Source organism: Accipiter gentilis, chromosome 23 (genome assembly GCF_929443795.1).
Source record: "Accipiter gentilis chromosome 23, bAccGen1.1, whole genome shotgun sequence".
Lineage (NCBI taxonomy): Eukaryota > Metazoa > Chordata > Aves > Accipitriformes > Accipitridae > Astur > Astur gentilis.
In genome coordinates, this window is record NC_064902.1 from 13519923 (window position 1) to 13536308 (window position 16386).

At 47.3% G+C, this 16386-nt stretch overlaps 1 protein-coding gene and 1 long non-coding RNA gene across 10 annotated transcripts in view; one reads left to right on the forward strand and one right to left on the reverse strand.

Annotated features, from left to right (window-relative positions):
* Positions 1 to 1923: 1923 nt before the first annotated feature.
* Positions 1924 to 8599, reverse strand: LOC126049856 (uncharacterized). 2 transcript variants are annotated; one of them, XR_007509321.1, is made up of 4 exons: positions 8530 to 8597; positions 6965 to 8019; positions 6612 to 6821; positions 1924 to 5241 (listed from the first exon to the last, which is right to left on the reverse strand). It is a non-coding gene; the product is annotated as an uncharacterized LOC126049856 (long non-coding RNA). The 2 variants fall into 2 exon arrangements; XR_007509320.1 differs by having other exon boundaries at positions 6612 to 8019; positions 8530 to 8599.
* SLC6A6 (solute carrier family 6 member 6) overlaps positions 8479 to 16386 on the forward strand; it is a 58403-nt gene continuing 50495 nt past the window's right edge. For 2 of the 8 annotated variants that reach the window (XM_049826936.1, XM_049826928.1), the window contains exons 1-2: positions 13225 to 13260; positions 15793 to 15858. In XM_049826936.1, coding sequence (XP_049682893.1) covers positions 15804 to 15858 — 55 coding nt within the window. In that variant the 5' untranslated portion in view covers positions 13225 to 13260; positions 15793 to 15803. Of the gene's footprint in view, positions 8503 to 8524; positions 8638 to 9114; positions 9284 to 13224; positions 13261 to 15792; positions 15859 to 16386 lie in introns of those variants that run through there. The other 6 variants (XM_049826930.1, XM_049826929.1, XM_049826927.1 and 3 more) reach the window with 6 other exon arrangements.

The window sequence follows — 16386 nt, forward strand, 5'->3', positions numbered from 1 at the left end:
ATTTCTGGTGCTTCACGCTGAGCCTTTTCCACCCCCTCCCTTCTCCACGTCCTCCCGTGTAGAGACAACAAAGCGGGATTGCTCTGGCTGGCAGAGACAGGCAGCAGCCGCTTTTTGGTGCAAGGATGCAACACTGGGTTGGTGTTGCCTGCTGGGCAGGGTAAGGCCAACTGGCTGTACACCGGACCCAGCCGGTGCTTCGTTTTCTTGATTCGCGGGACCAGTAGTGGGTACCTGGCAGGGAAATTGCCGGACCAGAAGGATGCCGGTGTGATCTCCTGTGTTGGTGGATCTCAGTGAGGCGAACACCCCCATCGTTCCCAGTTTGCGTTGTGTTTGACAGAATAGCTGCAGGGCCAAGTGGGGCAAAGGGGCTCCTGTGAACCCCACAAACCCGAGCCTGAGGTAACTGAGAGAGTCCTGGGTAGCTTGAGGGAGACCTTACAAGCTCATGTTGTGTATTGCTTTACATTAATACAGCCTTGTGATTACATGCTACTTTGCTTTGATGGGCACTTTAAATAAACTGGTAGCAAATTTTATTAATTGCGTGTGAAGGGAAGATCAGACATCTTTTTCTTAAGGAATAGTAAATAGTTCACAACTTCCAGAAAGTGAGGTACTTCTAAAACCAGTAAGGAGCCAGTAAGTGCTGGCTGCTCCTGAACCCTGGGTTGTGTCCATCAGTCCTGTCAACTCTCCTTATTTCTGGCTGGGTTTATTACACAGAGGAGAGACTCGACGAAGATACGCTGGGCCTTCAGGATGAAGGCTGGGCATGCAACGTGTATGTGTGTGCATTGGCCAGGCAGGGTGAGGCTGCCAGTGCATGGGTTTGGGGACATTTTTGTCTCCTTAGCATTTGTGTTTGCTTGCTCCGTGGCCGTGTGCCTCCTGGGGCCGTGCTGCCTTGCAGCTCAGTCCCGCGCCGCCAGCCCTTTCTGTCACAGGCCCCAAGCTGAAGGCTTCAAAAGGGTTAGAGAAGAAATTCCCCTCGCTCCAGCTTCTCTTCTTCCTTCCTTCCAGGAGGTGGGGAGGAAACAGCTTGTAATACCGTCGTCAAGGCCACCCCTAAACAACACGGCAGATACGCACACCTTTAGCGTATGGGGACAGGCAAGAAAACTCCCTAAAATTCTGCCTTTCCTCGTAACAACGCCAAGTGAGTCACCCTGGCCTCGGGCCAGGTCAGGAGCTCGCTGCCCGGGAAGCACCCGCGTAAACTTTCCAAAACCTGTATCTGCCCAGGTTGGAAGATAAGAGTCAGGTATCCCAAAAGAGAAGTGCAGGGATGCCACAGTGAATATTGCTGAATTTATTTTAGGCAGTGGAGATTCTGGCTGAAAGATCACTTGAGAGCATGCCAAAGGCCCAGAAAAGGTAACTGCTTAGGTTGGCTCAAGGTCACCGAAGCCTGCGAGCCGCCGGCCTCCCTCCCCTGGGTGACATTGCTGCCCTACGGAGCGACGTGCTGCCGTGGAGGTGAAAGCCGAGGCATCCTCCTCGGAGCACGCGGGCAATGCTTCAAGTGTTTGTGCCCAGGCGGTGCCAAAGGACGGCGGGCACGGACGTGCCAGGAGCTGTCGGAGCCTCCATAAGTGGGTAGTGCAGCGGATGCTGCTATGTCGCTCCGCCGGTTAAAAGCGAAGCTCCCAAAGCCGACTCTGCCTCCCCTGCCACCAGATGCAAGCAATTTGTTTTGCATTTGGACTGGTAGTCCGGAAAACCGAAGCGCTGTGTTTTTACGTTTATATTACGTGTTTTCTTCTCGGTTTTGTTAATTAAAATCATGTAACTGGATGAGCAGTTACTGGATAGCTTGCAGGATTTACGTGAAATTTTATATTTTTTCTGGACGCTCAAGCATTTGATGCCCTTTCTCTCTCTGCTTGCAGTACATTAATTCACCTAGCTAGAAATTCTATCTGTCTGAACTGGTGACAGCATGCATTTGGGAATGGTTTTGTTTCTTACAGTATTTTCTCTTAGTGTTTGCCTACACCTGCCAATGTAATTTGTCAGAGTAAACTAGGTACTTTGAAATCATTTTTTATACACTCTTCATAAGTGTTTCACCATCACTTTGAGAGGGAAGGGATCAGAGGGACCCATAAGCAAACAAAAAGAAATATGAGCACATATGAATTCACTCAAGTGATCACTCTTCTTCCTCTTCGGTGAGTTTAATCCACTGGCTTGTCTGGATCAGTCACGTAAGTTGAGAGGGCTTGACTGCATCAGTGAGCTCACCACCATAAATTTCTGGACTATTTTCCACTGCGATGCCCGCTGTCACCTGGGATGTGGTCAGGCCAAGCCTGCCCGGCTCAGTGACCACCTCCAAATGGAAACAGAAGCGGCTCTGCATGGCAGCCTCAGACCCCGCTGACCTTTTTATTGCTTTCAGCGGGTCTGCCACAACTTCTTCCCCACCTCGGAGCCTACTTGCTCCTATGGCTTCCCACCTTTCATATCGCCTTTGCAGCACCTGTGTAACCATCTCGGCTCTGCAGGAGCCGTTCTGCTCGTGAGGCCAAGGAATTCTCTCTGCAAGCCATGCAGCAGCAGAATATTTAGCTGCAGCGTAATGGGTATGTTATTAGCAGGGAAAGAAGCGTGTTCAAAATGTGCATCGTCTCCAAGCACGGCTTGTGCTACGGAGTAGTGCTAACAGAGGACTTGCTCCGCTGGGGGAATGTCACTTAAGCTGCCCAGACTTGAAGCTTTACTTTCAGGACTGAAAATATTAAGCGTGGATGTGTGCAAGGACATGCCAACATAAGCAGGATTTACTCTGGTCTGCAGAACAAAGCTGTGAGTAGCTCAGCAAAGCACATAGATGCTTCTTTCATGCAAGAGTGAGTATCACCTTAACTCAGCAGTGCCTTTCTATGCAAATCTTGAACTGTTCTGCGCTGTGTCAAATAATGACTGCAGAATTAGATCCAACAAGATGACATTTTTTTGCAGCAAGTACATTAGAGACTTAGCCTTTCCAGGGCTTGTATCTTGGTTATTAATAGTATCATTTGCCTTCTTTTGGAAAATTGAATTCATGTGATAAAGAAGAACTTTATGTATCAAATTCTGATGCAGAAGTTCTGGCATGAGTGCTTTTGTAAAATACAGAAGTGGAAAATGCAGGCTATATGGTGGAAAATTATTTTCCTTTGTGGTTCTTTGCAAATTTTATATGATCGAGCCAGCAAAGAACAATGCCAACATTAAAAAAACCCATTACCTGTTGACCTGCAAATTTAGGCAGGCATTGCAAGATTTGATAAGAACTGTTATGTAATAGTTAGTTCAGGCAAAAAAAAATTATTAAAAGAGATAAGTTACCATGCGTCTAGTACTAGGTAAGCAGATTAAAAAGAAAAAAACCTGGGGAGTGCAATAACTGGATTTACTAATGCCACATAAACCAAAAAGATGAGCACAAATTTGGATTTTTGCACAGGGCAAGTGCTGCAGAATTTCCCTCGGGGAACAATACTCTATTGGCAAAGCATGGTCAAACAGAAAAAAACAAACCTTTTTTGTCTTTGATTGTTGTGATTCTGTTTAAAAGTTACAAGACGCCAATTTTAGTATGTGGAATGCAATTGTGAAAGAATTTTCCTGAATTTTCGGTGATTGACTAAAATCCACACATATACTGGTTATTTTAATTTAAGGAAAAAGGATTTTGTTTCTTTATCCTGTTACATAACACTGGATCTATTCTCCCTTGAACACACAAGTATGTTTATCATTAATCTTAAAGGGAAACAGTCGTCCTTCAAAATCCTTTCTGAATTTTTATCTATGTTTTTTAAAGTTCGATCCCAAATGACTGGATATGAATTGAAGTTGGAAGCACGTTGTTTATTTTTTTAATCAGATTACTTTAACCTCATTTATGCATAGTTCTTTTACTGTTCTTCCCAATAGCAACAGTGAAGAAAAAAACCATTGTTTTAGAAGTGACTTCAAAAACGCAAAACATACGGTTCATACAGCATCCAGCAGGAGACAGAGTATGTGTTATTGGTTTTTAGCTCATTTTTATGAAACTGGCTGGCTTTCAGTTTGGAGACATTCTTTAATAATACCTATATTTTTCATTCTATAGTGCATTCCTTTCAAGGACTTTAAACTGCTCAGGAGCTCTCAAAAATCCCGGTGAACACCTTTGGATATATGAGAGTTTTTTATGTCCAGGTAGCTGACTGTCAATTAACTTGAGACACTTCATTTTTTCCGAAAGCCAAGCGTGACCACTTTGGTTCCTCTGGGTTTGCCCCTCACTTTAGGAATCAGCCCCTGTAAAGGAACAGGCATTTCTAAACTCAACTGGTGTTCAGAAAGGACCCGCTCCATCCTTTCAGGCTTGCTAAGTGCCTCAAGTTAATGTGTAATTAGCTGGATGTAAGGAAAGGACCAGTGGAGGCAATCCCATAATGGCGAGGCAGCCTGAAATATAAGCAAAATAGGCCACCGATAGCATTAAAATCAGAGAATTTAATGCAATGGGGCTACTTTTCAAGAAGACCTGGGGTTTTTAGTTGCCACGGTGTTTAACTTATAAACTGGGTGTGGGGCTCCATCACAGGCAGGTTCACGTGATGGGGAGTGTACCAAAAAGCACAAGTCACATTTTGTTTTCTGTTTGATTACATGATTTAAATGGATAAACTAAGAAAAATTAACTGTCCAGGCCATAATTTCATCTAAAATAAACACGGACTAAAACTACAGCAACTTAGTGGATTGTGTGGATTAGTGAGATATCCTGGTATGTAATAGCAACAGCAACAATTTTATTCCCCGATTTAGTAATGCTTAAAATCTGCAATCCAGAGTCACTGCATGATGTTCAAATCCCTTACAAAATCTGCCTCCCTTTTTCAAGCTCAGGATCCTTTGCTGTACAGGGGAACCCCAAAGGTTGCCCCCATAAAGCCTTGTATAGGAGATTTGTGTTCGAAGAATCGTTAATGCGATGTACTTATTCAGACCATCTTTTTGCCATTCTTGCTTATACCCGTCTTCACAGACAGTGCTGTCGACTTGTCACCTAGATTTCCGCTGGACGTTGTGCCTGGATAAGTTTTGCCTTTTTTATTTTATTGTTGATATGTAAAATCTTCCCAGTTCCTGCAAAACCTCCTCCTTGCTCTTGCCCTGCCTTGGTCCTGAGTCCATGAAACATCATGTTCCCTTTAGCAGCTACACATTGAAAAGAAACAAGTTTTTCTCCTGAAAAAGGAAGAAGTATTAAATCAATTTTTATTTTCAAATGAATGAGAATTTGCTGATGAGCATATTTTAGATCCTGGTGTGATACCCCTCCCTCCCTCCACCTCCCCTGACAGAAATCTGATCTAACTCTGCTATAAACTTGTGTTAATATGCATCCATCTGCGAAATTAGGCTCTCGCATCCCTGCCCCTGGAGACCTCTTTTACAGGGTGCAAATACAGCGAATCTCTTCTGACGTTCGTGCCTTCTTGGTAGATTTCCACGCGTCGTAGCCAAGCTGGGGATTTGGCCCAGTGTCTTTTTAAAACCCTGTGACCCAGACGTGGAGATTAAAAAAGAGTTATGTTATTGGATTAAACAGATACAAGAGGCGCTCACTGTATCAGCACCCAACGCCTTGAAACTCCAGAAAGCAGCTCAGCACGTTAATGGCGAGAACAGTCTCTAAAAGGGAAAATGCAAAGGAAGGTGATTGCTAACCCGTGTCTTGGGCTGGGGTGCAAAAACCTGCCGCTCTGCCTGGTCTGCAAAGCAGCCACAGGGATACGATATTCTGCTTTCTGTGGCGTCTTAATGCTGGATACGCTCGAGATCTGATATACAAGTCATTTGAACTACATCTACCTGTAGCTGGAGTGATTTTGGCCTGTCTTAGTTAAGTTTGGGTTAGTGCCTTCATGGTGGGGTGTTTAAGGGGTTAGGCTCGATTACGCTATGAATGGCACCAGTGCACATTGAAATCAATCGAACTGCGGAAATAAAAACACTAATAGATAGATCAAAGCCAGTTCTACAGGAAAAAAGGACAGTAATTTCAGGCACCATTTATATGCTTAATATTATACACATGCTTACGCTTTGTAATTTGGGCTCCAACTTGTGATTTCGGTTACATAAGAGAGCCGGGGGAGCCGGAGGCACTAGAGCTGCCGTATGCTGCTGCTGCTGAAGGCAGAGTTCCCCCAAATATTAATCAGGCGCATTCTCAGAAGTTGTGCTGTCTCATAATGAAACAGCAAACAGCGATGCACATATTTATGACACAAAAGGACTAATTATTATTATTACTATTCCACTTAGTTCCAGGTACTGTTTACATGCCTCTGACTTCAAAACAGCTTTGGCTGTTGGTTTTTTACCCCAAACATATATTTTTTTTTTTTTTTAAACGCAGAGAGCAACCGTGTGCTTTGTGTGGCTGACTTTTCTTTTAATGAGTGAGGAGCAACAGAACAAGGGAGAGCCAGAGACAGAAAATACAGGCTTTGATTCCTCTAGAGAACTTGAGTAAAATATTCCACTGCTGTCAGTGGTACAGCTGTGCTGGCAGGATCCTTAGCACAGATGAGGCTCCAGCCATCACTTACATTTCACCGATGTGACTGCTGGTTCCTAATCTGCATCGAGGCATCCTCACTGCAACTGAACAAGTGGCTGAGCTGGTGAGAAATGTTTTGCTTTGTTCCTTAACGCGGCCAGAGCCACCTGTGTTTGTGGTCCCTCGCGGAGTCTCACCGAATGCTAGCTGCCTTCAGCAAAGGATGCCTACGAATCTGAAGCTGCAGTACAGGAGAAACCTGAATCGGAGAGAAGACGTAGGTGGCAGCACGCGCTACATCGTGTTATTAGTTTAAACCAGGCTGTTTAGTGGAGATATGTCATCAGTTAGCTGCGTATATCCTACAGCCGTATCTATTTTTCAGTGAAGAGACTTACTCACTTTGCAGATCAGCTTGGATACTGGAAAATCACAGAGCGCTCCGGAGTCAGGGAAAATTGCTTGTGTGACTGTGGCATGCTGTATCTGGCATACTGTACTGCCGGCAAGGGCTGTGCAGAAGGGGTGCAGCTCTGTGCTTTTGCATGAACCAGCCAAAGGAATCGGCCCTTCCTAGAGACCTCCCGGGAGGCTGCTGTGACAGAATTTGATCCCCTGGCAGCCCACACAGAGGTGGTGGGCTGCAAAGGTGCGTCGCCCAGCGACCGCCGTCCTAGTTTGTGGTGTAGGACGGTAGGGTCTCGTGTCTGGGGAAGCCTGGGAGAGCAAGGCTGTGGGGACCGCTCGGTCTTCTTTGGTCCACCTCTGCTGTTCCCAGTGCAAGGCCAGCACCGCGGGACTTCGGCGGAACACAGATGGCCCAAAATCTCCTTTTCCGCGCCAGTCTGCCCCCACAATGCAAATGGTATTTTGCGGTACAGAGGATCTTACTAAGTCTTCGGCGGGGGTTATATGAAAATGCCTAGCGAGTCTGTATGGCGCTGTATCCTTTCATTAACAGAACTAGAGGAGATGCAGGTAGGAGAGCAAAGACGTATTTGAGTCATATACCCGTTTCCCTGCAGGAAAAAAGCACCGGCTTGGCGTTGCAACGAAACCCAACGCAAGCCAAAACCTTGCCCCGCTCATTTCTCCTGCCGATCGCCCCGGCCGTACTTTGTTCTCCAGCTGTGAGCGGTGGCTGACCGGGGCCGGGGACCGCTCCCTTTGGGAGGAGGGACGAGACCCACGGCCTCCCAGGCACCTGCCAGCCCACGCTCCCTCGTGTTTCCTCCTCCAGCAGGAGACGGCTGCCGAGACCAAACGCCCCCAAAGCCTGGCCGAGCGGCGGCCGGGGCCGGAGTCCGAGCCCCCCCCCCCCCCCCGCCACCTTCCCGGAGGGGAAACGCGGTCGCCGAGGAGCAAAGCCAGGGCTCGGGGGGCAGCGCCGGTGACAACGCCGCGGGATGCTTTGTCTGCCAGAAGGGCGCTCTTTGTGTAAAGACAAAAAATCGTAACTAAAAAAAAAAAAAAAAAAAAAGAATGTACAAAAAAAAAAAAATATATATATATATATAAAAAAAATGAGCAGAGGAGAGCCGCGGCGAGCAGCCCTCCGCTCCCCTCCCCGCCTCGGCAGCCGCGGGACGAGGGCCGGCTCCCGCCGGGCCGGCTCGGGGGCGGCCCCGCTCACCGCGGGGCTCGGCGGGGGAAGGCGGGCGGCCCGGGGCGGCCCCCCCCGACCCCCCCCCCCCCCCCGTCCCCGTCCCCTCCGGCGGCGGCGGCGGCCGCTGCCCCGCACCCGCCCGCCCCTCCCAGCCGCCCCGCGGCCGCCTGCCAGCCCGGGCTCCGCCGCCGTGTCTGCGGCATGGCCCCTCCTCCCCCACACCCCTTCCTTTAGGCTCCCCCCTCCCCAGCAAAGAAGAGGCCGTGCCGGTGTTTTTCCACTCAGCAGGATGGGTGATGCTCAAAGCTCCCTCATTAGACAACAGACACGAGAGGTCAGGAAGAAAGCGCTTATAAATTACCGTTTCCTCCCGCTCGGCGCTGCTAGTCGCGCCGCACCGCTCCGCCGGACGCGCCGCAACCGCCGCAGGGGCGCAGCGGCGCGCAGGCACCGCGGCCAGCGGACGCAGGTACCGGCGCCGGGCGAGCGGGCGGGCGGGCGAGCGAGCGAGCGAGCGAGCGGCGGGGATACTGATACTGCTGCGGCGGCGGCGGCGGCGGCGGGGCTGGCGCGGATCGCCGTCCGCTGCCGCGGCGAACAAAGGGCGGCCGCTCCGCGCCCAGCGGAGCCGAACCGAGCCGGGCCGGGGGCGGCGGCGGCGGCGGCGGCGGCGGGGTCCTCCCTTTGTCCGCGCCGCCTCGGGGTGCCCCCGGGCGCGCTTTACCCTTCCTCCCCCCCCCCCCCCCCCCTTTATTTATTTATTCATTCATTCTTCTCTCAATCCCCCCTCCTCCCCAGCTGTTTCGTTCCCCCTGCGGGGTTTTTTTCTCCCCCAGCGGTTATTTTTCATCCACACCCCCCTTCACCCCCCCCCCCCCCCCCCACCACCTTGCGTTAACTTTTTTTCGCGATAACAGTTTGCAGCAATTACCCACTTGCTGGCGGCCCTCCAGCAGCACATCTACGGAGCACGCTTCTCGCCTCGGCTATTTTTTGCCCTTTTTCTCTCGCCTTCCCACCCCTTCCCGCTGTATTTTTTCTGGCTGCCGTGCGCTAACCTCAGGCGAAGAGGCTGGTACAGGCAATGCTACATCTGATGCTCATGGGCCTACCTGGTGGGTAATACCGCTGCGGCTTCTTCCTTTTTACCCCCCCTCGTTTTCCTTTTATTTTGTCGATCCTTGGCATGCTGCAATCAAAGTTGTGATTGGGGCTTGGAAATAAAACGCAGGGACTGCGCGGGGCAGGTTACCGAGCTCAGCGTGGTGCAAAGGGGCGATAATTCTGGGTTCATCTCAGGGTAACTTGGATCCAAAATTCACCCACTGGCTTTCAGATAATGAATGCCCATCTCTGCCCGATACTGTAACAGGCGGCATGTGGGAGGACTCGCAAGGTTTCCATATAAGAACATGGGAGAATTTATTTCACACGGGCGAAGAAATGTGCAGGGTATGTGTTATTTATGAAACCGAAGGCAAGCTGTGTTGTCCTTAAGCAGCTCCGAGAGTGGCAAAACTTTGTATCTAGAAATTGTAAAAGCTGATTTCTGCTGTTAATAAGAGCTATGTTTAAACGAAAGCACCGATGAAAAAAAAGTAGTGGGAGAGGATCCAGATAAACACGAAGAAATACAACCCCGCACGTATTCCAGCACGGTTTGTGCCAAGGTGTGAAGATGGAGGTTTTTGGTTAGTTCCCATTTTTTTAACCGTATTGGGAAAGGCATTAAGAAAATGTGCTGAGAGGAGCCGGTTGCGTTGATAGTGCTATTTTGGTAACTGCATTTTTTTTTTTTTTCCTTATTGCTTGCATGTCACAATGTTTCAAGTCTTGGACTAGCAAAAAAGTGAGGCAGCCCTGATCGGGGGACATATCGTCAGCTGTGTCATTTTCAGCTCGGATGACAGTTGCTACCAGTTTAGGTTTTATGGCTTTGGGTTTGAGGGTAAATCAGCCCGCTAAAACCTGCTGCTCTGGAATTTGGAGGGGAGAGGCACTGGTGAAAGCCCTGATAGTTTTGACAGCCGGGTGTTTACCTCTGGGTCTGCGTTTGGGCGAGCTGACTGATTTTTGGCATTGCCTACCTTTGCACGAGTATTATGGAAAGATTCCCCTGAAGGTTGTTGGGGGGGGGTTAAAGCAAAAATGCGTGAGCAGTTGAGGCAGCCAGCAGCGGGACGGTATCCCTTGTCCAGAGTAAGTCGAGGCTGAACCACGAGTGTGGCGGGAAGATGTCTTTGTTGCCCTCGTTAAACTGACACTGGAAACTTTATTTTTGGCACTTTCGGAGATAGCATCTTCGTGTTTCCTCTCCAACTGTCTCTTCGCTGCTTTGCTGCTTTTTCCCCCCTCCTTTTTTCTTTTTTTTTTCCTCTTTTTTTTTTTTTTTTTTTTTTAACTCTTCTTTTTTTTTTTTTTTTCCCCCTCCTCTATTTGCCGGCGTCTCACCTTCCCTGTCCCCCTTGCCACCTCTCTCACGGTTTGGGCTGCTTTGAGGCTGCACCCACTGGAGGGCGACAGACACCTTTCCCTCTCCGTGGGGTCCCAGGGCTGCCCCGCGGGTGGGGCGGGACCCAGAGCCCCAGCCTGAGGGCCACGGCTGAGAGAGGAAAGGCCGCTTCTTGCTGTAATTTATTAACCTGCTTCTTTTACCGTGCCGTGTTAGGGTTATTTTCTGTCATACTTTGCAAAAAGCAGGAGATTGCAGGTGGCACTGTGATATTTGGAGGTACCGAGAAGATGGTTGCATGCTTGGGGGTGCTAGATCAAAATCCTGGGGGGGTTTGTTTGTTTGTTTGTTTAGGGAGCTTGGCCTAGAATCCAGTAGAAATTTGGAATGCTTCAAATGCTACCAATTTTTATTTTATTTTACTTCGCGGTAGCCAGGCGCAAAATTTGGCGTGCTACTCTTTGTTGGTAGTGACTAATTTGTAGCTTTTGGGTGGGTTGCCTGGAGGTTTCTTAAACGTCAGAGGTGAAATGTTGGGGCCGTGGCAGGAGGCTTCAGTCTGTGTGAAATGCTGTATGAAAAGAGGTGCAACATTGCCCTGGAAAAATAGGAAGACCCTTTAGATTGGCTTACTCTTGCTGCACAGTGCTTGGGAAAGCTCCTGCGCCTGAGCACAGTTCTGTTTGCAAAGCCTCAGGGAGGGTCTTGTCTTACAGCTAATTGTTGCAAGTATTTCAATGAGTTTTCCTTAAATCGATACTCTGCCTAACTAAGACTACATCTTAGTGGCTTCTAGCCAAGTCCTGTGGGCTGGGTGTTTCCAAAGAGAGTCTGAGGTGCAAGTCTTTCAGCCCGCTGCCATGTTTCCCGGGCAGTGATGCTCCCAGGATTTTCATCAATGCACCTCAAGACTCTGCAGCAAACCCAAATTATTTTTATTTCACCCCATCTAGGTTTTTGAATGCTGCATAGTTTTGACCCAATGGCAATGTTGCCAGTTCCACCAGTAAGGGAAGTGTCTGCAGTGGTCCCTTAGCACCAACTTTTAATCATGCTGGCAAATGACTCTGAAAAGATTATGCTGATTTGTTTCTTTTAAATTAACCATATTACAACACACAAAAATGGATGGGAAAGCCACAGTTGTTAAAGTCTTTTGCAAGTAATGCTTATTTGATTGGTCATACTAATAAATTGTAGATCATTTAAGAAGTGCAGCTTTGAATAGATTACCCAGTAGGATTAGTGCCTTTGACTTCTCCTCATCACTAACTTAATTTACGTGACCAGAATGGATCAGGTTTATGGTTTTTAAAGTAATCCTGGGTCCAGTCCTCTAAGTGCTCCATACACAGAACTCAAGTTTATTCTAGTGCCACTCGGGGCGGGGAGGCGGGGGCTGCTTGCAGGATTGGGTCCTTGGCATTTGGAAGAAAAGTATGAGGATGAAAATGCAGTGATTTAATATTTGTTGAATTTCTTCCATACATGTGTATTTACTTGAATCCCCAGCTGCTGTAGTGCCATGGATTTAATTGATTTGTGCTAGCCAAGTATCATCCCAAGGCATGTAAATCTAGGCAATACTCTTTAAATTGCTTACAGGGTAGCTAATATTGATGTAAGGTAATGTGGTAGAAATTAAGTGAAACTGCCAGTCCTTTTTTTTACCCCAAAGCTGCCATTGGAAGGGCTACCATGCTGCCAGTCTGTGACACCGTGGCTGGTGTCCTACAGCATCTTCTGTATTTATGTCAGTCTCTCTCATTTTTTTTTAAATTTTTTTCAACGTGTCTAGGTTTACACCAGCAAAAAGCCGCTCGCTCATTGTTGCCGACCCTAAACCCTGCTCCAAGAGCATCCACCAAACCCACCAGCTAGACTGGTGGAAGGGGAGCACGAGTCAAATCCACGTCCTGCCAGCGAGCTCTCGGTGGGAGGCAGCAGGGCGGGTGGCACACGGCTGCAAGAGGGTGGCTGTTGAGACGCGCAGGCTGTTGGGAGGTCTCGTGCATTTTAGCAGTTACTGGGTTTCCTGTTGTGGTTCTCTGTTGCCCACAATGGTCACAGCCTTGAAGAACACCTTCGCTGCCATGCCTGCCCGACCGGGGTTAGAATGCAGTCAGTACTTGAGCACGGTGGAAAAATGATTACGCTGGGCCAAAACACAGCGGGAGTGCCCTGTTTTAGGGTGTCGGTGTAGGTAGGCTGCCCGTAGGTAAGAGAGCAACCGTACGTCGAGCCACGGGCTTATCAGTGAGCTGGAATGTAGTTAAAAGTTCTTCCGGTTTTTGCTTCAGATCACATGGCATTTGCATTTTATTTCACTGCCGCAGTGTAATTTCCTTGCTCTTGAGACAGATACAGCCAAATTTTCTGTGATGTTTTACATAGGATGAAACAAGTGAGAAATGATCTCCTGTTTTGGCATCGGTGCTACGTTCAGTGTCTTGATGTTCTTCAAATGTACATTCATACTGATGAAATTCAGAAAGCACTATGCATGATAACATTGAAACGTGTCTGACTTATCTTGCTAGACCCATTTTTTTCCTTTAAAATATTTTTTTTGCCTTTTCTTTTTCTCTTTTTTTTTCCAAACAGGAAGAGAAAATCCATTCAGGAGAGACTCTACTTCATGTAAGTGTTATTTATGTTTGTTTATGAAATTACAAAAGGGTTATAAAGCTCATTAAAATGTTCAAATACTGAACATTTACCATCTGTATATAGAAACCAAGTACAGAGCATGTAAAAATAGGCTGTATAATAATGCTCAGCAACTGTTACCTTAAATCTATCTGTGCAGTTCTTCTCTGCATATCGCTGCAGAATTTAGAAACCATTGCAAAGCACTTTGCAGGCATTTAAGCAGCATGCCCATAATGTTGGTGTGTAAATCCTGGAGGGATAATGCTAAAGCGGTTTGCCCAAAACAGAGGAGACCCGTAAGTGAGAGCTCGTTTTAGCATCCCAGAGTCCTTGATTCCCAAACCCCGTGACAAGACTCAGCTTCTCTGCCTTGGATCCTACAAAATCCAAGTTCTGCCTATAGAGCCATTTGTTTGCGTGCATGTGTACTAGTGTGTGCATGTATACGTGTGGGTAAGAGAGTGTGTGTATATGCGTATTTGGCCTCAAATAGCCTATAGGTATTTCAGGCCTTTTCTACAACCTATGGTGATACCCATTAAAATAAGAGTGGATGCCACCAGCCATTGGTGAATACTGTTGCAAATGTTTTGTGAAAGCATTTGGCTCCAGACTGACTGCTCGGTCTGGGTGAGCCCGGTACAGTATTCTTCATGGGACCAAGAAAGCTGCATGTCATAAAAATACAACAGGTTTTTTTCCACACCATCTAGTGACTTGGTTTGCTTGCAGATCTCATATTTGAAAACTCTTGAGTAGCATAGGAAGCTCTGCTCCGGTATTTCTTCCTAGTAAATAAATCTGATTAAATGTTTTAAGGGGCTGCATAGATGAAGACTCTCATTGCCTTAATGCAAAATTAGCTTAGCAAGGAAAACGACTGCATTGTTCCCAATGCAGGGCCCGCTTTGCATAACTTCCAAGCATGTACTGCGTCCAGTGGCATGGCAAGCCCACGAGCGCTCACCTCAGGCTGATTTCCCATAAGTCAACATTATTATTTTTTTTTTTTTTTAAATAACATATATCTCAGAATTGCAGCACTCCATTATGCTTGCGTAGCAACTGCTGGTTAATATGTAGCAAAACGCCATGTGGTAACAAATGTTTTTTTGCTATTGTTGAGCTGGAATGTTAGTTCAGCTTCTAGATAAAAGTGGCTTGCGCAAGGCGCCCTGGTAGACCATGATTTCTGTGGCTTGTACGGTAGTTCTGTAGGCAACCGTGTTCTGCTCCTCCTCTCCCCTGTGCTTCCCTTCATCTTCCATGTGAGCGAGGGGTGGGCTTAGGTAAAGGCAGGGCACTGGCAGCCCTTTGCATCTCGCAAAGCACCAGTGTGGGGTTTATATTAAGCCCATTGCTAGTCAAGCATCTGTTGAAAACACTTTATTCTTGTTGTGTTTCTAGCAGAAACGTTGTAAGATGCTTTATTTAATAGCTTTAAACCACAAATGTTCTTTGGCTGGTTTTATCGATATCATAAGACAATCTTTCAAAAAAAAAAAAGAAAAGAAAAAAAGCCAATAGTAAGTGAAGGATACCTCACAAAGGATCAAAGAATTGTCCTTCCTTGCAGCTGGAATCCTACCTGAGACTACCTTAAGAGTTTGTATCTTTCAGAAGATACATCGTCATTTTTAAAAGGTAACAGAGAAGGAAAAAATCCAGAAGGCTTTTGATTATGACCATTTTCAACATTTGTAGCTCACTATTATTTCATTCTAGTGTCGGAAATTCAAACCTCTTGAAAAGCCTGTGAAGCGCATCCTTCCCAGAGATTTTCAATGGGAAAGAGTGCAACAAAACCACCCTTAGGGGAAGAAGCTCCCAAGCAGAGAAGAGCCCAAACAGACAAACCCTACAGCAGTGACTGTATGGTGTCTGGGAACTGCAGAATAAGCATGCAGTGCAGATCTGAAGAGTTTTGGCTGGAGATTTCAGTATCACAAACAAGTAATCGGGAGCTTCCTAAGTCCAATACATGTACTCCAAAATGAATGAGTAATGAAAAGTTTGTGGTCCAGAGGCCATTTGCGGTGCAGCCTTCCATCACCTGCTGTGGCTTTTCAACAGCTAACAGCGAGCTTTGAGCGTCAGAGCCTCTCTCTTCTGGTTCTGTGCATGACATGTTACGACTTTGACTCGATAACTCTATTTGTGCCTGTCTGTGCATTGGCTCCCCTTGGCTTCTTCAACTGTGTGAGTTTCCAAACGAGAATTAAAGTCCAGGGACAGGAATAGCGAGGCTATAACGAAACGGCAGGATCGTGAAGCATCCAGGACAGGGACCTCTCCCAGGCCCTGTTCAGAGGGAGTTGACTCCTGTGGCAGTGAATGCTCGGTGGGGATCAACCCCTCAGGGCTGTGACTTGGATGGGTCACCGTGACAGGAGGTGACCACTTTGAGAAAGGACTCTTTGTGACAGTAACCAGCCATATGTAGTTGTAATGATAAGAAAGGGACCATCTTTTGTAGTCACTTTGCGACAAATACTACCACAATTCATTACTTTCCATCAGTGCCTCATCCTATGGAGGAATCACCACTGCCCATCTACATTGAGGAGGGGACAGAAGTCCCGATTGGTGAGTGCAGTTGGGATGGGATATGTTTAAGGGGGGGTGTAATGGTACCTGGGTTTTATATTCGTCACGTTTGTGTATACACATTTGTCATTGAAAATTTTAAGGCCTGTTGCAAATGTTTGGGGATTTTTATTTTATTTTCTTAATGCAGGTGTATTTTAGAGCTCCTGAGGATTGTTAAATACAGCTAGTGTTGGTTTTCAACTAATCATAAATCAAAGTACATAATTTATGCAGTGACATCAAAAGCTTCCGTGCAGGATCTCTTAACACAAGGCTGGGGAAGACCACGAGTATCACAAGAGGTAGTTCCCACTTCAGCCTTTGACCTCGGTGTTGAGATACTCAGAATAATCTGCTGGCTGGGTCAGCAGTTTTTGTCTTGCTGACAATGTCCTGCCCAGCACCCAGCCGACTCACGTTGCACGCACCACTGAATAGCCAGAAGAGAGTTAGAGAGGTTTGCCGTTACCTGTGTTGCACGTTGGAGAGCTGCACACTCCCGTTTCTGAGCTCTGGCATGGATGT